At 42.2% G+C, this 26,715-nt stretch overlaps 1 protein-coding gene across 16 annotated transcripts in view; it reads right to left on the bottom strand.

The window, feature by feature from the left end:
- The window catches only part of SEC16A (SEC16 homolog A, endoplasmic reticulum export factor), a 30,304-nt gene extending 3,902 nt beyond the window's left edge, over nt 1–26,402 (bottom strand). For 2 of the 16 annotated variants that reach the window (XM_083808020.1, XM_083808032.1), the window contains exons 1-30: nt 26,235–26,398; nt 23,466–23,622; nt 18,683–22,528; nt 17,990–18,135; nt 15,735–15,820; nt 14,743–14,878; nt 13,774–13,972; nt 12,822–12,999; nt 11,929–12,071; nt 11,083–11,144; nt 10,712–10,850; nt 10,228–10,470; nt 9,836–9,933; nt 9,069–9,150; nt 8,762–8,879; nt 8,417–8,528; nt 8,039–8,144; nt 7,426–7,566; nt 7,197–7,310; nt 6,414–6,618; nt 5,961–6,209; nt 5,228–5,316; nt 4,200–4,247; nt 3,854–4,012; nt 3,217–3,294; nt 2,988–3,044; nt 2,193–2,304; nt 1,740–1,877; nt 926–1,026; nt 430–504 (exon numbers count right to left, since the gene is read on the bottom strand). In XM_083808020.1, coding sequence (XP_083664146.1) covers nt 430–504; nt 926–1,026; nt 1,740–1,877; nt 2,193–2,304; nt 2,988–3,044; nt 3,217–3,294; nt 3,854–4,012; nt 4,200–4,247; nt 5,228–5,316; nt 5,961–6,209; nt 6,414–6,618; nt 7,197–7,310; nt 7,426–7,566; nt 8,039–8,144; nt 8,417–8,528; nt 8,762–8,879; nt 9,069–9,150; nt 9,836–9,933; nt 10,228–10,470; nt 10,712–10,850; nt 11,083–11,144; nt 11,929–12,071; nt 12,822–12,999; nt 13,774–13,972; nt 14,743–14,878; nt 15,735–15,820; nt 17,990–18,135; nt 18,683–22,453 — 7,185 coding nt within the window. In that variant the 5' untranslated portion in view covers nt 22,454–22,528; nt 23,466–23,622; nt 26,235–26,398. Of the gene's footprint in view, nt 1–429; nt 505–925; nt 1,027–1,739; nt 1,878–2,192; nt 2,305–2,987; nt 3,045–3,216; nt 3,295–3,853; nt 4,013–4,199; nt 4,248–5,227; nt 5,317–5,960; nt 6,210–6,413; nt 6,619–7,196; nt 7,311–7,425; nt 7,567–8,038; nt 8,145–8,416; nt 8,529–8,761; nt 8,880–9,068; nt 9,151–9,835; nt 9,934–10,227; nt 10,471–10,711; nt 10,851–11,082; nt 11,145–11,928; nt 12,072–12,821; nt 13,000–13,773; nt 13,973–14,742; nt 14,879–15,734; nt 15,821–17,989; nt 18,136–18,682; nt 22,529–23,465; nt 23,623–26,234 lie in introns of all 16 variants that reach the window. The other 14 variants (XM_083808030.1, XM_083808033.1, XM_083808022.1 and 11 more) reach the window with 13 other exon arrangements.
- Between the last annotated feature and the right edge of the window lie 313 nt (nt 26,403–26,715).

Raw genomic sequence — 26,715 nt, 5'->3', positions numbered from 1 at the left:
GAGATCCTTAAAGTACTATTGACATTTTACTCTGAAAAGGCTTTTATAAGTTTACATATATCGAACAAGCAGATCACACCACAGAAGGTAGGACTCTGAGGCTGAACTTCTCATATGGACTTAGAGGTCTCTTCTGTGCAATTTTGGAGGCAGTCATATGACACCATCTTGCCTGGTCACGAGCAACTGCATCCATCATAGAATTATAGAACAACGCAGGTTGGAAGAGACCTTAAAAAATCATCTAGTCCCACCTTTGATGGGAAAAGCGAGACCTGATGAGATTACCTAGCATCCTGTCCAATCGCATCTTGAATCAGTTACTTGCCATTTAGATGGCCCATGTTAAGAGCACTACAAAATAATGGTTAAAAATATGCTGCACGAGTCATTAGCTAACCACTTTGAACCAAGTCTTAGAAGTCTTACCTCTCCTGATTGGAAGCCATCAGGGTTGGAAACAGGTAGCCCGGATCCAGGTGGAAGGATTGTAGGGTTTAAATACTAAAGAAAAACAATGCACTCTTTTTTTAATCTTAATTACTGCAACTCATTACAATGTTATTTCACCTTTCTGCTATATTAATCCCATTGTAGCAAAACAACATTGCAATACATGAAGTCAGATGAAAACATGCCGCATATGGCTACTTCCAATGTTCTTGGTCCATTTCCTAACACATACTGCAAATGCAAGATGTGCAGTCCTGCCAAGTTGGGAAATAAAACTCTTCATGGGCTTCCTACTTCCATTTTCACTTGTCTTTCCATTCTCAAGTTCATAAACTAAAACATAGGGATTATGTTTGTGTACAACAACAGTAATGCTTTGTACATTCTGCAACTATGAAGCTACTGTTGAGAATCTTAAGTTATTTTTATGAGAAGTTTGAACAATATATACAAGACATTCTTTTTAACACACCTCTGGATCAGCAGCTGCAGCAGGTTCTGTGTTGGTTTGGTTTGCAACTGGTGCGTGCTCTGCTGCACCACTCCCTTCCATCGGCTGGGGTTCCCCTGGAACTACAAAGGAAATGGGATTTAGTCAGACACCAGATCAGGGGGTTTGACTTCACAAAATAAGAAGCAGGGTCATAAGCAGAACTGAATTTGTACAATACCAGTCTTCTCCCAGGGGGAAAAAAAAATAGGCAATTTAAAGAGTGCAGTATTAGTATCTACAGATGTCTCAGTATTGTTACAAGTTTGCAAGCAGGAGATGCATACAGTTTACACACAGATAAACAGTTTATACAGATCAACTTGGTGCAAGGCAGCATGTAGTGAAAGCCAAAAAAAACATTGTAAGCAAGTAAGACCTCCCCCATTCTTTCCTCAGATAGGGATACTGGAACTAAAAACAGGTGTCAGAAATGAGCACTAGGTATTTAGCAACACAGGAATACTATATAATTCAAATTCTGCTATTATGATGGCCTAGGTGCTCTGTATCGATTTTTTTAAAAAAATCAACCCCCCAAAATAAAAAAAAAGACAAAATAAACGCAATCAAAACAAGCAAAAACCCAATCTCTTTTGTTTGCAGAGTGAAAAGCTGGGCTTTATTAATTTATTTTACTGCGGTTCCCAGACAGATTCCTCTTTAAAAGGGATTGGAGTTAGTGAGACCGAATGCTGTGAAACATTCATTAAAGGCTACATAATACACACACTGGCAAAAGTGACTTTAAGGTAACCATAGAACCTCCTTACAAGTTTAACCACGCACAACACACCTGAATTTGGAACAAAGACATTTGCAGGAACTGGCATCGGTGCCAGCGGGGCAAATAGGTCTGCTGGTGCAGGAACAGCACCACTTGACTTGGTTCCACCTGGATTCAGAACATCGACATAACGGGCTCTGCTTCCTGCTAAAACAGAGAAATCCAGAAATAACAGAGATAAGTCTTGTGTTATTCATCTCCATGTCTATTTTCAACAGTCTGCTGGTTAAACTGCCTTTCAGAATCAGAAAATAATGCTGCAGGGATACAAACAATAATATCCAAGTCAAAATGTCATTGTGACAGCAACCACAATGCAGAAGTTAGGCACAAAGCCAGAAATAGCCACAGTTCCATGACATCACTGAGATGCCAACTGTTCCCAAATGCCCCCAGAAAAGCCACGAGTTTTGTCTTCATATTTTATGCAATAGAAAATTTGAAGTCTTCCATGTCTGTTACCTGCTCTTCTAGAGAAGATGTTGACAGGGGCACTAGGTGGGCCTCCAGGCCCAGACGGAGCAGTCTGGGGAACTTTAGGAAATCCTGTTGGAGGTGGCGGTGGAGGTTTACTCTGCCAGGAGAACATAAAAGAAAAAAAACACATCATTGACTAAGAGTATTAAAAGGCAAGTGTCTGTCTGACTTCTCCTCTTCTTTACCTATTACAGAACACACAATGCTGGGTATACTGACATGCATCTTGCTGTGTGGATCAATATTCCTTATCTCACTCCATACGATAACTCCTTATCTAATGTCAAGATATTTCTACAGCCCATCTACACTCACTCTAAAAGGAAGCATTCACAACCATGGTTCTCATCATTTGCTTACGTTTTGAAATAGCTCTTTACCAATAAGGATAGACAGGGTGGGTGATTTTCCTTGCTTTACAATGCGTTACGTTTTCAGAACTAAGGACTCTTCTTTACTTCCCCTCTCCCACTCACCCCCCTAGTCTGTTTTCAGCAAATCAATTAACAAGCTATTTTCCAGGTGGTATCAACTTGTATCAAGAGATAATTGAACTAAGTTTAGAATAAATTCCTTTGTAAAAACTCAGTCACAGCAACTGGATCTACACCAGCACGTGAAGACATAAATGGTTTCATAAATACGTGGACTATACAAATATGTAACTTGTGGATTAGCTTCAAAATGTTGCACACTTTAAGCCAAATTCAGTAAAGTTAGTAAAATTGTAAGCCAGTACGGATTTTAGTTTGAAGAACAAAAAGGTCCTCAGTTTTTTACCTCTTCTTCTGGTTCATCCAAATTAACCCAGCGCTGTTTCTGTTCATCCCAAACAATCTACATGGAAACCAGAGTCAAAAATTAGCAGTTCAAACAAAGCTGGAATAGACACAATTTTTAAATTTTACACACATCTGTTTACTTGTTAAAACAAGGTTCATCTGTTATACAGGAAGCCTCTTTGAACCAATTAAAATGTACAAAGGTTTTTGTGATTTAGTGGACTTACAGATTTGTTTTTGTCATCTGGAAGGTGAGCTTCATTCTTTCCTTTCCCCATCAGCCAGCGAAACCAGTTTGCACCGGTCTAAAATATAAATACATCTATTTAGTTAATTTTCTCAACACCGTCTTTACAGGCAAATCAAAAGAATTTCATGCAATAATTAGTTTTCTGTTAGAGACTTCAACTGTAATATAAAAAACACCAGGAAAGATGCCCTCAGCTAAACTAAATTGTATCTTTCTGACAGACGGAAGAAAGAATTCAGAGGTAATGCCACAAATGAAAACTAGTCCTTATAAATGGCAGCCTGAGAAAACAGGGGAACAGGGCCAACACACAGAAGTGGTGTAAGTAGAGGTAAATAAACAACTAGGGGTAAACCCACTGTGGAGAACAGGAGTTGGATGAAAGAGAGGGTGTGTGTTTGTTTTTAACGTGAAGGGAAATTGCTCTGAATTCATTCCCAGTGAAAACAAGTGGCTAGTACAGCAATGCTTCAGCGCACGTAGGGGCAGCTAACGGTAGCACAAACTTTGATATTGGTGTATAAAAATGTCTAGATGTTGTAAAAGCCAAGGCAATGTTACCACGTATCCCACAAATCTCCTCTACCTATGACTACCTCACTTATCAAGTTTACCTTTCTAGATGCTGTCTCTTTTTTTACTTCTTTTTTAGTCTCTTTCCCTACAGGAACAGGTGGAGAAGGAGAAGGCTGTTTTGCTGCAGAGTTGGATCTTTCTCGTCCCACAGAATGTGCAGAGGACTCTGAAGTTGTCCGTGACCTTCGCCCATAGCCCTGCATCACAAATACATGGGAAAGCACAAAGCTGTCACTGCTGGAGTGAACTGATTACACTCCATCTTGCTAAGCAAATTCTTTCTTTGAAAAGTTAGTAATAGGAAGAAATCCAAATACAACAGTAAGACGTAAATGTAAATAAGAGCAAAGACTTAGTGGAAGAAGGAGCCTGCTCATGGCATACCATATATGCTGAAGACTGAGATGCAGATCTGGATCTTCGTCCTGGTGCCTGGTTAGATACAAAGCCAGGACATGCTTAATAAGCAAGCAGCTAAATATCCAACACAACATTCACTATTACAAATTCCCATATCATTCAAGACATTAAAGCTGGTTATTTGGTTACTTCTATGTCCTCTGACATGTATAGGAGGGACAGAAAAAGAGCTGATGTCTGGCCAAGTAATTACATGGTCATATAACTAATCCAATACAAAGTTAAATCAGGTCACTGCTGTGCAGACCAATCAGCCCACAAGGGGAAAGAGATAAAAATGCTGCACCAGACAGCAGTTGCTGCAATTCCACCCTCCCCCTCTATATTAGGCCGGTTGTTTTTCTAATGGTCATATAGCAACTCTAACATTAAAAAAATTAATCACTGTTTCTTTTGTTAGCATAGTTAAGAATTCTCCCCATCCTTTATCAGTAGCCAGATGTATCCCTATTAAAAATGTTTATGTTTTAATTCCTTCAAACAAGAGACTGAAATAACTTCCAAGGAAATACCAACTCCAGCAATACTTAAACAGGGAAAAATACTATACATTTTTAAAAAGGCTATCTGGATTTCAATAAACACCATGCATATTTCCAGTCATGACCAAGTGCTAGGCAATGCCGTGCTTTTAAAACTCAGTCACAGAACTGTTCTTTATGGCCAGGCTGCCTCACATGTATGCTACAAGTTCTTCAGGGTAGGAAGAATTGTTTTGGAAGATGGGAAAGGAAGACAGGCCAGTGAAAGAAAAAATAAATTCTTCAGACAACAGCCTGGTTTCCCCTGCTCAATTAAAAAAAAAGGGGGATTAAAAATGGCCAAAAGTTCTATACTAGTTCATTATTTATTCCAGCGAAGAGAAGGAGATGGGGAAGAAAAATTAAGCTTCAAATCTAGATGAAGAGCAAGACAGACCCCCAATACACTTTGTGATTGCACAGACATGCAACATAGCTGACACGCTGAAGAGCTGTATAAAATAAAGATACCATGCTAGCCATTCTGTTATAGAAATCCTCCTCTCTCTGTTCGGGGAAAGAGTTTCGTGAAGGAGACTCTGGAGGAATTCCCTGCATTCCTTAAAAAGCAAAATTAGACTATGTTAGTGGGGAAAAAAAACACACAACTAAATGTTTTTAAAGTAAAGTTTTTCACTAGTTCTGAGTTTTGTGCTATTAAGAACCTGATCTTTTACAGAACAAGAAATTTAGCTGCTGTGATTTTTTTGTTTCTCCTGCATGGGTATTGTTTGATCTATATACAGGTTAGAGCAGGGTGAGCAATGCAACCATCAGAATGGAGGCAATACAGGGTTCTTCACATCTCTAACACAACTGGCAATGCATCCATCCTTGCCTTCACACATCACGTTCTGCTGTCACAGGATTAAAAATTAATAAGGTGCTAATGCCCAGAGACAGAAATCCCTGATGCTCCAATCACAGACCTTCAAGACAGAGCCAAGTGGCAATTGCAATGCATTCACCAATTCCATGGTACAGAAAAATTGCCTGGTTTATGTCTAAATCATAACTTCCTGATTCTGACCTCTCTTTTAAACTAAGCCAATACTAAGTGAATACTAAAGCTTTCCACAGATGCTTCTGTAACCTTCCATTGTCTTATTAAACTTAATTACCCAAGACTTGTCTCACTATTTTATAAGTTTTGAGGTGTTTTGTATTAACCCCCAAAATACTTCATTCCCCTAAGATTCCAGACCTGTTTCCAGGTTTGTCTGCTCTTCTTCCCGTGACTCAGTTTCTTGTGGTGGCCCTCCTGGTGGTAGCGTTGACCCTAAATACAGCGGTGATGGCTCAGCTCCATACTGATTTGAAAATCCTGGAGGTGCAAAGCCAGGGCCTGGACCAATGGGCTGAGAAGCCACTGGGTAGAAGGGGACACTTCGGACGGCTTCCTGGTCACCAGGAGGAATCACAGCAGCTGACCCATCAAGTATAGCCTGAGGTGCTAAGGCACAAAATAAAGTTAAGAGCTGTAACTAAACAGAACCTTTCATCCTGTGAATAAGATGAAATAATGCAGAAATTAAATTTCACTGTTTCTACCACCCTCGTAAATGATTTCTTATACTAGAAACCCAAAACGTTTACTTTCTCTCTTTGTCATGAAGTAACATATGAAACATCATAAAGAAGGATATGAGACACTAACCTGACGGCATCAGCTGCACACTTTGCATCTGTTGAGACATATTGGGTAATAAGGATGCTAACAATGCATTTTCAGTGCCTGGGCCCATGTCATGGCCAACTCCTCCTCCATCATATTGACTGGTATGGTCTAATTCAGAGCTTGGTGTGCTACATGGATATTGTTGTGGTGTGGATCTGTCTGTGTTATAAGCTATTGCACCCTCCTGCACAAAAAAAAAAAGATATTAACTCTACCAGATATTAAGTTCATAACTAAAGAAATATATAGAAAATTAAATCTTAGGGTGATTACACCATAATTTTTGTTCCTGCTGTTTTATTGAACTGTTAGGTCAGTTTTCATATCTCTAATGGATCTCCTTCAATAAATATTTCTCCCTTTCCATTCTGTTACAATTTAGCTATACTAATTCACACAGCATTTTTGCTTTTTCTCACTCCCCCCCTTTTTACTGGCAAGCAGATCATCTGCTTATAACAGGAGTTGCTGCATTAGTTCCTTAATGAGGCTTGCAATTCTCCTTGCATTACAGTACTAAGAAAAATATGTTATGTAACATACACTACCCTTTAAACTACTCAGTACTGTATCTTAAGGCACTAAAGTGTGATAAATCCACTTATCTTGAATTATGATGCCTGTATTTTATGACATGAATATATCATGAGGTAATCACTTTATACATTTCTGTAATTAGCAATATAAATAAAACCATTCAAAAATTGGATTTACACTAATCCTTAAAAGGGAATAGTTCATGTTGGAAAGTACATTCTTTACCTTAATCTGTCCATCCACATGGCGAAGCCTTACCAACCAGGAAGGTTCAACTAGAGATTCCTGTTCTGGTTTCTCCTTTATCTGTGGATCAAACAGGCGCAGTTGCGATGACATCTAGAAAAAGAAATCATTGTAAAATTTCAGTTAACCAGCAACCAAAAGGCAACTTTAGCCACAGCATATCACCTACAGCATGAAGCTACAAATACTTAATTCTTCCGTATGTTACCTGGATTAGCTGGCCGATAAGTACAGGTGAATAGTAGTGTGGATCTTTGAGGACAGTTCTGGAAATCACTTCACAATAATGGAAGGCCTGAGCAGCAAGTCCCATTTCAGCAAGTCGGCAAGCATAGATGAATTTGAAAACCTACGGAACACAAGCAGGTGAAATAAATCAAGCAGTCAGAACATTCTTGGGAGCACCAAATGAACGGTAATTTGTAATTTCAGCCAAAAGTTCAGATGTTCCATTATCATGTTTACACTAAGCAGGTAAAAAAAAGTCTGAAAAAAAGCATTCAATACTCCTCTTCTACTAACTGTATCCAATGGAAGTAATTATTTGTCAACAGGTAGCATCAACAAATCCTGCTAGATTTTTCTTTTGGAATATAGAGTTATGGTAACAACAGAATTTAAAATTCCAAAGTTCAGAATGCATGGATGAAAAATGTAAAAAGACGGATTAAGTGATAAAACAGGGAAAAAGCTATCTTGCGCTATGCTACCTATAAATCTTTCCAGCTACCATAGATACAGTGTCTTCTACGCTGAATAAAGCACATGAGAGATGAACACCTCGCATAAAAGCTGCAAAAATATATGAAATATCTCTTCACCTGGAAATTGGGCAAGCAGCCAGGCTGAGTTCCTAGTGACTGTGCGTATTCATAGGCTTCTGTTCTTTGAATGGCTTCATTGGTGGCAAACTTAAAAAATGGCAAGCTATTGGGAATAGGAGAAGAAAAATAATACTTGACATTCAGATCATATATAATCAATACAGATCTGTCGATTAGAAATAAAGTCAGAAAGGTAGCTATTAAACATACAGTATGGGAAACTAACTCCTCGAAAAAGGACAGCGCATCAGACAGTTCTCAAAGACCGCTGTAGCTAGTTATGATGAGGGGAGCAGTGCAACTCAGTCTTGCCAACTATTAAGTTTTCATTTTTTTGCATCAAAAAGGGGATATTAAAAAAAAGGAAAGCCAAACCTATGATTTGATCCAATTAGGACAAGTTTTGTCGTCTTCCTTGTGTAAACTCCAAAACCAACTTGGGCCATAAGGTAACAAAAATGAGCAGCATCAAGCAATCCTTTAGAAGCTGTAGGAAAATAAGTGACAGAACTCAGAATATTTCGTCTTGATGACACATCATAATTCAGTGGCCCACACTGTTTTGGCTTTGTACTTAAACACCTTCACAGCACAGACAAGCCTGCATAGAACTGTTCCACTTTACATTTTACATAGCAATTGCTGTGTAAGTGCTGAGTAATTAAAATTTTTCAGAAAGCTTTTCCTTCAATCATCACCAGTTCATCCCCCAGGATTTACCAAGAGTGTCTCCCATGGTTGCAATGGTCCGGGATTCCAAGTCCACATTGTTTGTCAAGTTGGATAACACCATTGCTAGATGAGGCCTCCAGTCTCCCCATTTCTCGTCTCCACAGCACTAAAATGAGAAGAATTAATTAGTCAAATCAGTGACTGAAGCTCTGCATGGTTACGTGTTTAAACCTAAAAAAGGACAAAGCTTATTTGACCGTCTAGGAAAAGGACATGGAAAGATTACTGTTATGAACTACACTACTCACTGCAGTACCCTGTTAAGACTCAACTGCAGCTCACACTCGAATCTTACCGTGGATGCAGCTGGCATCCTTCCAGACATGAGCTGGTAAACAGTCTGCAGAGGGTCATTAATCGGGAGACTGTTGGCAAATCTACAGAGACATTATACAGAAAACCAAACAACAAACATTGGGTAAGCAGTTAAAATGTATTTGAACACTCAGTCACAGTTTATCTTGCTTAGTTTAAGACAAGGAAGCACTGCTTGAAAATATATCGAATAAGCAATTGCCCCCAGTGGATAATATCCAAAAGCAAAGTATTATTAATTACCTGGATCTGCCACTTTGACATATATCAATCCAAGCTAGGAAAAACCTCATGATTCTCCCCATGGCAGATGACTAGACTTAGTACCTGATTTCACAAGCTCAGGAGGCAGAAAGTTTATCTGTCTATAGACAAAGCATGCATGAACACATCAACAGAAGTTGACAGTTGGTTTTTTGTGCCACCCCCTTTTCTCCCCCCACACAAAGCCTGACTAACAGCACCTGTCAAGCTAGCCCATGGATTACTGTGGTTAAAATGTCCTTTAAATGGAAAGAGTGCATAGAATAACTTCTCAAGTTTAAGTTTATGGCCTGAAGACCTCAGAATAAAAAGCAACAGCTTACATGAATCAACTGAACACAGAGGTAAAATTAAAGCGTAATTCTTGCATGAGCTATTAAAGATAACTCATGATTTTGACATTAAGATGTCTGAAGCACCAGATCACTCATTAGCAGAATAGGTAGACCACATCGTATTAATCAATAACAAGCAAAACTGTACCTGGTCATAACTCTTGCATGTGTTCTGCTGTCCATCTTGCTGGCAAGTAGCAGAGCATGACCCCATAAGCCATGCTTCATGGCTGATTCCAAAGCATCCTAAAGTTAATACAGAAATTAGTTTCCCGGGTTAGCTTAACATACTACTCAGTAAGAGTGATTTTTTTACAGTAGTATTTTGACCAAATGAAAAGTGTTTGTTTCGGTCATAGGCTAACACAAGAAATATAATTGTTTTATTTTATAAACTGCAGGACATTTTTTCATCAGTGCAGCGCAGTGTTATGAAATATACACACTGCAAGTAGCAAAATGATTTTCACTGATGCTTAGAGCTTTCAGATATCCGAAAAATAAGTAAATAAGACACAGGATTTGAATATAAGCACTCACCTTCTTACGGCCATAAAGCAGCAACTCTCTGAATCTCTCTGTCTCTTTTTCAAGACTGTCAATTGTGGTTATAAGACTATCAGTGAGAAATGAGAGCTGGGCTTCACCAGATTCCTCTTCTACTTGTTCCAAAGCCTCATTAGTGAAATCGATCAAATTTGCTTCATTAGGGGACTTTCCAGGAAGCCATACTGTTTTATGATCTCGGAGCAAAAGTTCAGCCAAGTCTGTTCCCACAACAGTCTATAATGTATGGTAGGGGGAAAAAAAAAAAAAAAGCTGTTATTTCAACATTGCCTTCATGTTATTTTCAACAAGACTTGACTATCAACACCTCCGAGCACAAGTGACCAGATTACCTGTTCCATCAACGTATGAACTGTTTGTTACAGGTAAGTCACTGTACACGTATTACTTCTACATAAATGCCAGTTTCTGTATAAAAGATTTCAGGAAGGACAAAAGTTCAAGCAGTGAAACATACCCCATTCTGCCTGCACAACAGAACAATGAAGTCCCAAAGCAGACTTGCAGATTCTTTGTCGATTAAATTTTCATTCTTAAAGCACTGTGTAGATTTATTTTGTGCAAAATTAATAACATCCACTTTATGGGTGTCATCCCTGGAAGAAGAAAAAAAAGCATTTAATGAGACAAATGCAAAACATTCAGATCATTATTGTGACTAGTATGAAGAACAAATTTAAAGCTCACCTACCATTTATACAAGTGAAAAACAACAAATATTTAGAGTTAGTTTAAATCCTGTAATCTACAATTGCAGGACAATAAAAAGTTTGATGAAGAAATGAAATCTTGAAATGTGAAATTTCTTAAAAATCTGTTAGGACATACTTAGCAAGAGGACCAGGAAACGCTCTCATCTCTTCTTGCTCTGGAGAATGTTGCAACATAGTCTAAAGACACAAATATAAACCATAAGAAATTTTTATAACTATGCTTTTTGTATTTTAAGAATAAAAAACAGACCTGAACATATCTATATTATAATCATGGCTATTGATCTTAAATTATTTATGGTGGCTTGCAACCTGCATAAGGATAATAAATGACAAGATCTACTTCTTGACGGGGGAAACATTCTGTAGCAAAATACAAAAATATTCCTCTTACCTCCTCAATAATTTTCCTGCTGCCGTTCTAGTACTTGTGTGCAATTCCACTTCCTTCTACCGATATTCTACCAGTGAATCCCTACTCTCATCACGTAAACCAGTCCTTACACACATTTTACATCACTAGAGTGCTGCTGTTCTTTGTAGAGGCATAGGAAGAATAAAAACATGCACACAGTATTTAATCCCCAGTCAATCAAGATAACAAGCTGTCCTTTGTCCTTGTACATTCTCTGCAGGGCTATGATATCTCTAGGAACAGTATTACATTAGTAACAAGCAAACAAAAAACTCCAGCACTTCTAGAAAGTAAGGATTTTACCCAAACAAAATTATAAGGAGCTGGATGATCTAATCATGCCTATGTCATCTCTCATTGAAAAGGAATTGTTAAGTTACCACTTTACTTACAGCTACAGAGCAAACCACAACAGGTAAATACAGAAGGATTACATGCACTGACATACTAAAGTAATACAGGAAGCTACAGACCTAACTTCCCTACTCCCCTTCCAAAAGAAAGGCCTGTAACTCCACCACCCTCCTTTTTGCTTATAAACTTTACCTCCATGCTGTGTATTTCAACCAGAGCTGGCTGGCCTTCTGAAGGCAGGTTTGGCAGCACTTTTATTAAGAATCCGCCAGGACCAAACCTAGCACACAGATGAGGCACTGAAAATTTCTCAGGCGTTGAGGGCCTTAAAGGTGCTGAAGCAGGGAGAAAAGAAAATAAGATAAAGTGACCTGACTTGCAACAAAATAGACATGCTGATGTATTTATTTAATTCAGTAATCCCGCAGTACTAGTGGGAAAAAAAAGAAATACAATTTGGCTAAATTTCATAAGCAACAATTAATCAGTTCCATTAAATTTTCAGATCTTCTGAAGATTTGCCATAAAGAACAAAACTAGACTAAAGAACTCTAAAATCCACTTATTGCTTTAATGCAGGGGCTTTACTTGTTTGTCTTAGACATCTCAATATAAACATATGACATCGTCAAAGAGCTAATGACTTCAAGAAACTCTAGAAAACATTTTCCAGATGAACAGTGTTTTGTTTCTCATGGAAAAGGGTAAAAAATGTGGATAAATCTGAAGTTTAAGTTAAATTTTAATCATTCCCCCAGAAGCACGCACAATACAATTCAAAAATGTATCTAAAAAGTGTTTACAAATGCAAGTATGCAATATTTAATCGCAATCACCATCTAGCTACTGCCATTCTGTGAAATACCCATGCTTCAGCAAGCAAGAAGCTATCCTTTTGCTGAACAGGGAAGAACTTTGTTCACGTATACATACTGTAAACAGGAGTGCTTTCCTGTTAACAGGCTTAACAAATGCACAAAAGTGATCTCACACACTACAAACGTTAACAGAAGCACAAACTACTACCAATGAACAACCTCACAAGCACAGTCCCTTCCCTCCTCCTTCCCCAATGGTGCCAATACCTTGTTCTACAGTTGACCATCCAGTTTCAGCCGGGTAGCCATAATCTGTAAAAGGCTGTTGTCCACCAAAGTTAGGAGCATATCCACCATACGTATAATCTGCATGCAGCGACACTGCCTGTGCAGCAGTTTCATACGCATTAGCCGTTAGATCATGGTTACTTCTATACAGCTGGCTCTAAATAGATCATATTAGTAGTTGTCAGCAGAGAGCGTGAAGTTACACAAAGCAAGCAATACTGCAAGCATGACAAGACGGTAAGCATTCCACCCCACCATCTTCACTTCTTCGGATGATTCTTAAACCAGGTTTGCTACACTTGAAAACACTGCCCTGCAAATCACCTGGTCAACAACCTGCAGAAGATAATCTCTTAGTGTTCTCCCCTCAATGTTTTTACTACCATTTGATCTGTTCGCATCCATGTTCAGCTCTCTCATCACCACAACAATCACCTGAATATTACTTGTGTTTTTCAGGTATTTGTATTCATGGCATAAATAGATAAGTAATCAGCTAGGTTTGAGTTTTGCTTGTAAAGTCAAGATACCATCATACAAACATTGAGTTAGTCTTTTAACAGATCCCATGCTTGTGATCAGAAAAATGACACAACACTGAAAGCCAGGCAATATCAACTCCAGCCAAGCACAGTAAAGGCAAAGTTCTCACAACCATATGGGTTCAGTATTTTTTTCATTTCTGTATGTGTGGCAACTGACACAGCTGAGTGCTGATTTTGGTTAAAGTTCTCTTGACAACTGTGACAAATGCTAAACTCAGAACTATATTACAAAACAGCCTTAACCTACAGAATACAGGTTTTCAAAATACATTTTTTCCCAAGCTAAAAACTGAAATATTTAAATACTTCTAACTTTCCACCCACACCTAAGAGAAAGACCCAGCTTAACTGTCTGAGAATACTTGATGTGACCATTTGAAGCTTACTTGCTGAGAGCGAGAGCTAAAACTGCTCCGGTGACTGTGAACACTGTGGGAGCTACGGAGACTATGAGCAGAATGCTCACTGTGAACGCTGCGTCTATCAAATTCATCACCGTAAGGATCTCTGTGAGGCTCTGCTTCATCATCAAAGCTTCCAGTAAAACGAGGATCGTATCTCCAGTGATCTTCGTATCGGTCATGTCTGAAGAACAAAAACATACCAAACAAAAATAAACATAGCCAACTGTATCTAAAGGAAAGTGACTCCACTGCCTGCCTCTTCAGAAGGGAACTGTACCTAGCTTCAAAAGGGCTTCTAGATCATTACCTAGATTTAGGTTTTTATTACAGTAAACAAACTGGTACTTCAAGAACTTCATCCAGAATATTCAAGATGAAGATTAACGTCATGCTCCGAGGCTGTTTAGAATAAAAAAATAAAACCCAAACAACATTTATCTTATCTGAAAACGTCATATTTGCCTTAAATCCTTTTAAGAGTGAGATGACAACTCATCTGTTGTTCCTCAATTACCTGTGTTCAAGCAAAAGAACAAACTAGCAAAAGTAGCTATTAAAAGCATAATACTGCATTTTAATAGTCTGTCACAGGATGCAACTGTGTTCCTGGAGTACAGTACTGAGAGGATTTTGTTTATGAAGCTGCATGATACCTCAACAATTCTGATGCCCATACAATTACCACAACAGCACACAATTTTCTAAGGCTTTGGGGTAGATCTGAAACAAAGCAGTATTTCCGTTGGTGCACAGGTGACGCTTCAGTCCTTGCCTTAACACTTACTGCCATTATCTAGTTTCCTGATGACACATTTGAATATGAGGGACTTAGTCCAAAAGAAAGCAATGCCAGACTGTCTGCCTTCATTCACAGTGGTTCTCTGGACGCAGTCAGCACCTAGGTCCCACCCTGCCCTAGATGTGGAAAGAGCACGGACCGAATGGACAAACCTGTTGCCATATGGATACGCTTCTCTCTTCTGGTACGGGTTGTGTTCAGCATCATACCAATACCTCTGATCGTAACTTCTAGGATCTCTGTATCTGGGGTCATATGCTGACGAGTAACGTTCCCAGCGACTTGGATCTTTGGAAGATAAAAATAAATGGGTTAGATACTGGAAGTTATTACCTATAACTTTTCTCTCCTTTCTCTTTAATTACCTGCCAATTTGGTCAGCACCCCAGAAAAATGAAAACATGACTATAGTTAGCTAGATACTCTTGAGAAGACAGTGTTAACCATCAGATAGATCCTTTCTAACAACTTTCAAACTTAATCATAGCATGAAAATAATTCAACAAATATTAGCAGAATCTTTGCTATCAGTTTTCAGAGCGCCATGCCATGTGCTTCACGATACAGACAGATTTTGCTTAAAGTCTTCCCAGGCACTATCTAAGCAATTGCCTTTAGACTACTAACACCACTATGTCTCTGTGAGCATTCAGATAATTACAGACAAAAACAAATTCTAGTCATGAGTCAATTTCTGTTTACACCCCACCTAAATTTTACTTTAGAACTCTGCCTGCAGGTTACACACCAAGGATACAAGCCAACAAGTGACAGGTTTGCAAAACACCAAAGAAAACCATTCTGTGGACTTATCATGGTACATTTTTATAAATGAAATGGCAAAGATAAGTCTGGGAGTGATGAAAGACCTTTATTTATTTTCTATTTACTACTTCTGCTGAATAAAAGAAACATAGGAAGGACAGCATGGTATTAAGAACTACTAAAGTAGGACCAAAGATCAATTTCTAGCAAGTGTAACTTTATTCTCGCTGGTTGTAGGAAGGAGATTATATATATATATATTTAATTACAGAAAAAAAACACAGTAATTCTCCGATTTTAAAATTGGAGAAAAATTTATGGGGCAAAGGAGATCTGCAATTTGCTATAGAAAAATTCAGAGAATACTTTGACACCTTACCTCCATAGTCATATGCATTTGGGTAATAGCCTGGATAATAATCAGTCCATCCAGTTTTTGCATAATAATCTTCAGGATATCCCTGCCTGAAAGTACACAGGCATAAGAAATTATTATCCCTCCTTCAATCTCTCCGAAAGTTAGCAAGAGATATGAAGAACTACATGCCATGATTGGTTAGGTAGTTTCATATTTAAACTAATGCATTTACAGGAAACCAAATAATCATAATTGTAAAATCAGATGTTTACAAAGTTATATACATCACTAAGCTGCTCTGTGCCATAACAAACTGACAGTACAATACCTTAGTGGCTTTTGTGAGCTGCTTTGGTCATGAGATCGGTTACTTATGGGCAATTAATCACAAAAACTACTGCTATAATTAGAATGAACTGTCTCAACAGAGAGATCAGCAACCTAAATAATGAAATAATTGCTCCCTCAACTTTAGAAGCGTTTTCTTATACATCTTATGGAGAGGAAAAGAGGACTGCAGTCTGGAGACAAGGTCATGAAAACAAGTCAGGACATGCACTAGTGCTCTTGTAGGTAATTCCAAACAGAAGGCTTCCAAACTGAAGTCTCTGGGGATGCCATCGCAGCATCTGTCACCAGCATACCATGCAAGTCAGAAGAGAAACAAAACCGAAATGCACTACGCTATTCTTTGGCTACCTGGACATCAAAGAACTCAGTGATATCATTTTCTTGTTCTACTTGGAGCTCTGTTATATGCCATTTTGGGGACACTATCCAAAACTGATGAAACAAAGCTAAACGAACGTTAGATAAGAACGTAAAGTAGTAGTGTGTGTACATATATGCATGTACACTTATATGCATACATATCTACACATCCATGTGTAGCTATATGTCCATAAATAAAAACTTCCGTGTGGATATAAACACTCGCGTGCATGCACTCACAAACACTCCTATGTATACATACACATATGCACAGGAGGGAAAGTGATTTAACAACAGCGTGGAGTGACGGGAACTCCATGCTCCTCTCCAAAGCACTATTCATAGAAGTGATAGTGCAAACCCTGCAGTGGCCAAGCCAGTCAGGTGATACTCAGCACTGGAAAAACGGGTGGGAGCCTTGCTAACACAGCACTTAGCTCTGCAGGAGGAGTTCTGATCTTATCAGATCAAGTTTAGCCACCTAACCAACCTCCTCAGTCCCCCTCAGAAAGATGTTATTCCCTTCCCCTCCCCAAACAGAATTTAAGAATCTTCTTCATCAGTTATTTACGGAAATCAATACATCATTGATACACTGTGGGAAAGTTTCAGAAACACTAGCTTTGGGTGCCTTGCCACTCTTAGTCTGTGCTGCCCTGCGGTGCCACACGACAGCCTGCATCCAACTGCAGTCACATCACACATCAACACTGACAGAGCAACCCACAACAGGCTTTGATCTGCCCAAAGCCCTCCTAGGAATTTTAACCTCTTCAAAACACTATGTAAAAAAGAGCACACATCAGAAGGAGTGCTTTCTTCGTGCTACTAGAGGTTATCTCCTTAGGAGATCTCACAGGGCAATTAAAGTCACTTAAGACAATGACACAAGTTATCACAAACAGATATGCTTATCATTTTGTACTCCTCAATGCCAAGCTTCCTATAATCTTATGAAGGCGGTAAAGAGAATTTCGTTTTTAAGTTGAAGACTACTCCATGAGTGAAACACGTGTCCTGGTTCGACCTGTCAGACAAATTAACCTGACAAAACACCAGCTGTTTTCACTGGATTCATCTGCTCTTTTCCAAAAAAAACGAAATACTGTATGTCAGTGAGCCACGCAGACTGCTATGCTTGCAAAGCACATCCCCACACCAATGTGCAAAAGCGCCATTTATTAACAGAACTAGGGGGCCGCTGTGTAAGTGCTATCAAGAAAATAAACTAGCACTGGTTAACCAACCCATGGCCTACATTGCACTTCCACGGCACGCATGCAAAAGAGCATCGAGTCTGTTGCAGTGACTTTCAGCCTGGCAGAGAAGCTGACAACCACCTGCAGAACCGAATGAAAGGGGCACCGAGCTGTAGCAGCAGAACAGACTGCTGGAATCGTATCAGTATCCTTTTCAGGCACGGCATTCGATACCGCACGTTCCTATGGCAGCACACAATGAGTTTTTGAACTTCCTCACTGCAGCTTATGCTGTAAAACTTGAACAGGTATAATTGCACTTGCTGTGTTGGGTTTTACCAGATCTTCAGTTTAGGAACTGCATACCTGGAAGAAGGCCTGTCGGAGCAGTGGCTGGCTCTGGAACTGGGACGTTCGGGCTCAGGATAACGATAGCTCCCGGGCTCCATATAAGCAGCGCTGCTGCTATCGTAGTGTCTGTACCGTGGGTCGTACTGTCCGTAGCTGTCCTCCTAGAAAAGAGATTGACGTGTAAGGTAAGAGGCTGCCCAAGTCCAAGAATAAACCTTTAAAAACAAATTGTCACAAACACCACACTGTGATACCTGAAGAGATGAAGATCAACAGTCTACAGGACAGCTTTTGGTATACCTTGTGGCAAGGTCTATTAATATTACTTCTGGAAACATTACTTCTAGACTACTTCAACCACAACGGTGGTCATCCTGCTAAACTGCCAATAAGTCAGGCAGCAGGTGGGAACCAAATCTGAACAACTGTGCAGCTAAGACAGAACTGTCAACTTTTCCCAGAGAAATAAGCAGTTATCAGTTGACATCTGTACCAACTGGAATTAGTATTAACAACTATTTTAATTTTTTTAAATCTCCATTACTTAAATTTTATTACTGCAATTTAGATTTTCCATATTAAATCCTTAATATGAATGCCATACTGAACGCTGATCGTAACACAACTATTAAAAGTTGCAATTCAAAAATGAAAACTATTGATACACGCTGAGTGGGGAAGGAAGGGGAAAATAAAAACATATCCTACCATGTAATAAAGATGAGACGCTGCCCTGGGATCCGCAGGAGGGTACGGTGGGGGATATGGAGGCTGGTAAGCATCATAAGGATGTCTATAGTAGTAGTAGGGGTTCTGTGGTGGACCAAAGGCATCCTGAGGAGTCTGAGGCAGGGGCGGACGCTGCGGGTCTTGTTGTGCGCTTGCCATGACCGGCTGGCCGGTGCTGGTAGGAGGAGCTGTGGAAGTCTGTGCACTCGGTGGCTGTCCAGACGCGGGTTGCTTATCAGGGCTCATCTGGTCGTACCTCGCCAGCTGCGCTGAACTGGCCTCTTGGTTCCCCAGCTCCTGGTTCTCGCGCTGCTGCGATGCCTGCATGGCACTAGTCCCTGCAGCAGCCGGGTAGTTTGAGGGAGCTGAGGACTGCCCAGAAGATGCCGGTTGCTGCATCTGAGCTGCCTGCATTTGGGGCTGAGATGGCAACGCTCCCTGCACAGCTCTGTCTGGCACAGCCTGATGCTGTACATCTTTTGTAACCTGTTGATAGAAATGTTGTTTGTCATGCATCTCAGGACCCACCTGGCCAGCACCAACTGCCTGCGGAGGATACGCGGGACCACCAGAAAGCGACTGATTGTGCACTTGCACAGAGTTACTCGCACTGCTTTTCTCCAACGTCCGTGGCGCTGTAAAGTCAAGCACTCCAGCAGCTTCTTCTTTGCTATTTGAGCGATTTGCAGAGTTATTAGCCTGTACTACAGAATTAACAGGTGGGAGCAGCGCACTTCCACTGGGAAGATTAATCCCAGGAGAGACGGATGAATTAGCTCCTGGTTTGCTAGCAAATTCAGGAACAAAACCTTCAAAATTAACATTCTTTTGCCCTTCAGGAGCTAAATTAAGCGGTGTTTTCATGAGCAAGTTTGCAGGCTGATTAGAGGCAGTGTCAGAGGAATTAACGGGGCTTTGCAATAAATTATGTTTTAACAGATTAGTATTTGGAGGTGCATTAACTAATAGAGATCCAACTTGCATCACAGGCAGCGGTGCATTTTCCCCCGAGATGATCCCACCAGTATGTGAAGTCTGGGGGCCCATCGAAGGCTTGTCCCCAGCCCCGGCATCCTTCATTGGTTGATTTTCATTGCTGCTTAACTGATTAGATAGAGAAATAGAAAAATTAATTGGCTGAGCCAAGTTATAGCTTTGATTAGGCTGAGCAATCAGGATAGGCTGATTTTGCAAAGACTCTGTAGGTGGAGAAGACAACAAACTTGCATAACCAGAACTTGCCTGAGACTGAAGTGCCTCCTCTTCTCCCATTTTGGGAGGATTCTCAAGATTTTCAGAAGATATATTTCCATCTTGGGAAGGCTGCACAGCAATATTCCCTGGTTTATTTGGCTGCTGATTAGGCAGGCCTTCTTCCGGTGGCTGAATGACTTCCACAGTTTGTTTGGCAGGTACATACACCGCAGGAGCAGCAGGAGCTAGAAGAACATTTCCCCCAAAATTAGGTAACTCATTATGAGCCCACAGAGTCGTTGCTGGGCTGTCACACTTCTTAATTGCTCCCTGAGCTCTTGTTGAAGACCTTCGCTCAGACAATGACTGCATGTTTTCTGTAACAGATCCGGAGTGCAACATGTTTCCAGCTTCACCAGTAACTGCGAGAGGCAGTGGGTATACCTGAGGCATAAAAATAGTTTCCAGATTATCTGGTGGCTGTTCGAGATTGCCTGGTGACGCAGCTGGCACAGCTGTGTTCTTCTTGTTATTCTTTTGGTTTGGGTGGTTCTCTCTTAACTCAACCACCATCTTCGCCTGGTCAATTTCTGCAGGTTTTATGCCAACTCCGTGGGACCTCACAGGTTCAAAAGAACTGTTCGCACTCGTCTGAAACACTCCTGTAGGCTTAGGAGGACTTGGAGTTGGAGGCTGGGAGAGGTTACTATGGTAGCTCTTGCTCAGGTTTACCTCACTCGAATCACCTCCCAGAGGAGAGGAGTCGATCTGTTTAAAGAAGCGAGCAGAAGATTCTTCATCGGGCTTCCCGCTTTCTTGCTGAATAAACGTACCGACTTGCTCCGGAGGTCTCGCGGAGCTCGAAGCGCTCCTATGGCTAATGTTGCTATAGTTTGAAGATACGCTATCGGGCCGGACAGGATGAGGTAAGGAATCAGGTGCCTCCAAATTTGGTCCTCCTTCAGCATGGCTCACAACAGCGTTCTTTGGAAGCATCTGACCCGGTAGGGGTCCGTATCTGTACGGATCAGGGTGAGCAGAAGGGGATGAAGCAGTCACGTTGTGTGGCTCGCTTGGCAGCACTTCCTGATTCTGAATGCACTCCAGGTTCTCAACATTTTCGTACTGTGACCCGCCGTTACCGGATGCATCACCCGCACGCGCTTTGTCATCACCGATAAACACAGCGTGCTTGGCAGCCTGTGCCTCCTGCTGACTTACAATTTTAGGGAAATACTGGACATCCATTCCTTTTTGTACCACCTCGTTGGCTGAACCTGTACCGATGTGCGCCTGAGACAGAACATTCGTTGCAACCCACTGAGGCTGCATAGGCTGGTGATACAAGGGCGACGAATTTGGCTGACAAGCAAACTCGGTTTTCTCAACCACGTAGTTTTTTTCAGACGAAAGTATTTCTTCATTTTCTGCCTCATCCCCTTTGAAAAACATCGAGACTGTTCCTGAATCTCGGTCTGTGGGAATGGGTCTGTTTGATGTTTCAGACACACCTGGAGACTGTTTTTTGGGGTTGTTTTCCTGAGCTGTGGGAATGACAAAATTGGAGTCTTGCAAGGGTGGCTGTGGGTAAAACTGGTCCTGGTAAGTTTGATTTAACCAAGCATTACTCATTTCTGCGTTCTGCCTAAACACATTTCCAGGCTGGATGCTGTTCATGTGATGACCATTGTTTGCAGAGACATTTTTCCCAGTCTTTTCACAACCAACGGATAAAGGCGCTTGCACGGGATTTTGTGGAATACCTTGATGTACAGGACCATGCTGCAAATTTGTCTGTGGGGGAGGATGAGGAGGGCTGACCGAAGACTGAGAAACGCTATGAATGTCAGGCTGAGAAGACGGCTCAGGATGGGGCACAAAATTTCGAACCGGAGACTGCAGGTTACCTTGACCAGGTCTCCACTGAGACACGGGCTGCTGAGGAGGTGGAGGGAAGACTGCTGCTGCAGCGGGTCCCGAAGGAACGTCGCTTGGATCTCTGTGAGCATCTTGCCTACCTCCGGGTTTGTTTGACAGAGACACCATTCCAGGATGCACACTGAAAGAATTTTCAAGTGCTGTTCCTGTATTATAATGCAACGGTACCGCAGACCCATGGAGTCCCAGATCTGCGTTGGGATGCACTTCTGTAGCGCTATTTGTAACGTATCCTGGGGACGGTGAAGGAACTGGAACGTTAGAAAAGGTACTGGTATTTATTCCTGGTTGAGATACAGGAGCTGACAAAGACGCATGCAGTCCGTGAGGATTGTCCCCTGCGTGTGATGGTGAAGGATGCACAACAGCCGGCTGGGGAAACGCCGCCGGGGAAGAACTCGGCATAACCAAGGCATTGCCCTTGGATGGGTTATCTAAAGGGGAACCCTGGGGAGTCTGTCTGCCAAAGGCAAAAGGGTCTGTCACAGGCTGCACCGGGGCAGCTGCTGCATTTGCTCGTTTACTGAGCGAGGTGTTTCTCCAGTAAATGTTCCGGGCAAGGCCCGCAGGAGGTGGAGCTGCTGCTCCCGCTGGAACAGTCTGTGGAGGCTGCTGCATGATGGCCTTCCAGCAGGGTCAGATGCCAGATGAAAAGCTAGCACTGGATGCCGTAAACAGATTCCTTCTTCCACCCTGTTAAGGCAAAAAGATGACGAGTCAGTTTGCTTTCTTGCAACACATGTAGCGAGCACTTCAGCAACTTTTATTTTAGAAACAAAATTACTCAAAAAAACTTAGAATAAGAGATGTCTCTGTTCTCCAGAACCTACCAGAAATTCACACTTAACATTGTATTTCTGAATGCAAGTACAGTGTTAATGAAGCTTAACGCTGAGTGGTAACAGTGCACATAATTTAACAACTGTGTTAACAAATAGCTCCAAGTAAGAGTGACAGAAACACAGTTTGGTCCTGTACAAAATTTAAAGTCTCAGTCTCATAATAGCACCAGTGGGATTATACCGTTACATTCCCCCAAATCTGTTTGAAGCAGAAGCACACATCATAAAGGAAAGACACAGCAACAGCTGGTCTCCAACAGCATCTGCGATCGCTTTGGCAAGCTCAATTTAGCTAAGGAACATTGAGAAAATGTTGTTAGAGACAACATTTCTTCAGCTTTGTTGCTTAATGCGAACAGACCGTTTTACAGGTAAAGTGAGAAGCTCTCCAAGTACTCATCAGATGTTATTCTCCTGAGCAGAATGCACTTTGGTAAAAAAGGTATCATTCAGGGCAGTAGTGTTATTTATTTTGAGACTGGCAACTGTGTTTTCATCCCAAATATTCTCTTTGAGATGAGTGCTGCGTAGCAGTAAAACAGCATTTAGGAACATAAAATACAATCTACTCCCCACCTATTAATCAATCAATACTCTCGCTTTAACCTTAGCAGGACTCTGGCACAGTGCCACAGAGTTAAAGCCGCGCTGCCGGCTGGACAGCGCAGGGACAGAAGTATCCCAGCTCTGCCAACAAGAACTCCAAACAACGCCAGCCAGGAATTCGGTGCACATGAAGTTCGGTAATTAGGAACGTGTATTTTTCAATTTTACCATCCCTTACCAACCTGGGGAGGAGGGCAGCTGACAAAATGAGTTCTTCACTACTTGTCCAGCTCAGCAAGGCTTTCGTAACATGCGATACTCTTGTTTTTCTAATTGTATGTAACGAACGTGGTCTGTATCATACAGGCTGCCACCAGTTCTGTCATACCAGATGCAAGTCTGTTTACAGAAGACAGACAAAAGCTGTGCAAGTCTTGTTTTTATTTTCTTATTTTTAAAGATTCAGCATCTTGTCAGTAACAGTAATAAATCACTTGTTCCTAGTCAAGCCAAAATTTTCATCGCTATAGAAAAGTTTAAACAAAAAAAATCTGGTTTGGGGTTTAAGAAAAAGACGCATTGAGTAAACGTCGCATAACTGTGTGCATTCCGTGAAGATTTCCAAAGAAAAAACTCCTGTACAAAGCACCCTGGCCAGCACGCGCAGCACAATCTGTGTAGCCTTTTTCAGAATCCATACAGCTTAACCTCTTCTGCTCATCACTGAGAACCCAGCAGTCTGGTGTGTTATCGAGGCCCCTCTTCCAGGGGACCAGAAACATCAGTCAGCAGGGACTGCGTCTCTCAATTTCTCCTCCATATTCGTACATTTCGTAGCCTTGATTGACTGCCTCAATTCTTAAGCTTAGACTTCACAAACTCGTTAAAACTTTTCTTTTGTTAAAATGGGAAATGGGACCAGAAGCAGATTTCAACAGAAAAGCACTGAACAGAAAGCTTCGTTTGTTTCACGCATTACTTGCAGTTGTATTCGTTTTTTTTAAAAACCACAGCTGCCTGTTGAATTCGTCTCAAGGAATACTTACAGAAGGGTTTTGGTGCTGTGCAATCATTACTCCTACACTGACACCAAGGCGAAGTTTTTCCAGCTGTGCACGATTACTGCCAACCAAGATGACACCAACAAAACCCTGCCTGGTCACCTCCCTCAGTTTCCACATGCTTAAGAAACCCCAGGGACATCTCTAAAACTGTACTGGACATCCCAACTTATTGTCTGTCATGTTCTGTGTATTAGTTTAACTGCAAAAACTCCTCTCCCCTCCCTTTAAATAACCTAGTGCTTTTATGCAACACATCGAAAAGTGGGAAGGAAAAAAAAAAGGTAATAAAACCACCTGCAGAGACAGCTCCCTCCTGGAAAGCACTAACTTCACTGAACAAAAGGTCAATATTTACCGAACAGTTCGGTTATTAATAGAAAGATTATGTGAAGCCGTTGAGCGCAGAAGCCAGCTGTTTTGTAACTTAAATGCCCACTTCCACATTTCTCATGGGGGCTTCACTGCTTCCAGCGTCCCATCAGATGTACACACACACAGCGCTAATGTTGGCCCCACTCTTGCAATAGCCTGGGCTAGTAATCAGCTAATTAGAGTCAGCGTAAAGTCCTACGCTTAAGCGCTGCCTTGCCATTCCTACAACAAGACCTCTAACATCACGTTTCAGAGGTTCAATACGAGGGCACCAGACTCCTTGCAGAAGTTAATATTAACAGATACCACACAGTAGTAAAAGCATGCAGAATTTGAAGAATTAAGTGCAAATAAAATGAACGTGCCCATGGCAGGAGTTTAAACAGGAGGTATCAGCTCCTAGACACTGACCCTCCCTGCCTCCAGTATTAACAGAAACGCTAATTTGTGTAAATGAGTAATAATTACATAACCTAAGAACAATCCAACTCTCTGCCTTATCTGCTTTGGAAATTCTTAACTTTCCGAAGGTTTAACGGATAATACAGAGCAGCCTGCCAAACATTAGTCGCTAGAAACAACAACTGCAGAAGGTACTTCCAACCACGTCAAGAAAATATTACCAAAGAGGAGAAAAACAACGAGAACTACCCTCGAGACAGGGCCACCAATAAGTCCCACCTGACAGGCTCTATGGTCATGATGGGTTTTAACTCCCCTGTGAGAACTTACCTATATGAAGGAACAACTGGGGGAAATTTGTTTAATACCATCTCCATGTATTTATGCTAAATAAATTAGTCTTAAACAACAATAAGTATGCCCACAAAACAGGTTACAGAGCACTAATATTAATTCTCAAGTGTGCTTATACCTATGTCTGTATGTACGTACACACAATTGTGCATGCATGTGCCTATACCAAACAACAGATGTATTCAGATATTCCTAACTAAAGGAAAGGAATATATAGAACAAAGCACCGCTGTGCCAAAGACACGAATAGCTGGGATATGCAGCTCGTATAAAATCAGCATTTGGGCCACTTGTTTTTATCTTCCCGCTGCAGAGAGCTGCAGGCGGACGGCCCTGGGGCTGAGGGCATTTTGCGCCTTCAGCAGCGCTCACCGCTCCCTGCCAGCTTTCTTATACGTGGGACCTACAGGTGAGAACGCTGTGCTGGGAGGAGAGCCCTCCCAGTGCCAAAGCCACAAAAAATACGACTCGCAGCTGGTAGAAATAAAAGCAGCCAGCACCTTCCCCAGGCTCCGCCGGCCGCCGCGAGCCCCTCGCTCCAACCCCAGCGTTTCGGGGGCCGTGCCCCTGAGTCAGCGCCAGCCGCTGCCCCCGGAGCACGCAGACCTCCGTAATCGGGGTGTAGGGAAAATAAAAACCGCCCTCCACCTGACGAGACGGGCTTTAAGCGCCTCGCTCCCAGCAATACCCGGTAACGACCGCCTCGAGCAGGACCCCGGCGGGCAGAGAACCCCCCTCCCGGTCCCCCAGCTCGCCCCCCGAACCCCCCATTCCCGACGCCCCAACCCCGGCCCCCCCCCCGCGGCCGCCCCGCGGTACCTGCCGCCAGCCGCCGCCGGAGCCCCCTCAGCGCCGGGCGCCGCCGCCCCCCCTCTGCGCTGCCGCGGCCCCCCCGGCCGCCATCTTGGCACATCCGGCCCCCGCTTCCGCCGCCGCCGCCGCCGCTGCTGACGTGTCGCGCCGCGCACGCGCGATGACGTCGCCGGTGTGTACAGGGCGGCGCGCGCGCGCGCGCACGCGCTTGTTTATGAGGGCGGAAGCGGCTCCGCGAGGGCTCCGCCCCGCGGCGCCGTGGCTCGGCGCAGGCGCAGCGCGGCTGCGGGCCGGGAGGTCGCGGGTTCGAATCCCGGCTGGGGCGGCTCGTAGCGCGGCCGGGCGGTACAGCGGTTTCTCGCTGCCCTCGGGCCCCGCTCCGCCCGGCCTCGACCGCGGAGGTCTCCTCCTTCTCCTCCGTGAAGCCTGAGCCGAGCCCGGCCCCTGTGGACAGGGCCCCGCTGTGATCCCTCTCAGGAGGCTGCGG

Source organism: Anser anser (assembly GCF_964211835.1).
Source record: "Anser anser genome assembly, chromosome: 21".
Lineage (NCBI taxonomy): Eukaryota > Metazoa > Chordata > Aves > Anseriformes > Anatidae > Anser > Anser anser.
Note: the sequence above shows the minus strand (reverse complement) of the source record. Positions and strands in the feature narration are given on the sequence as shown.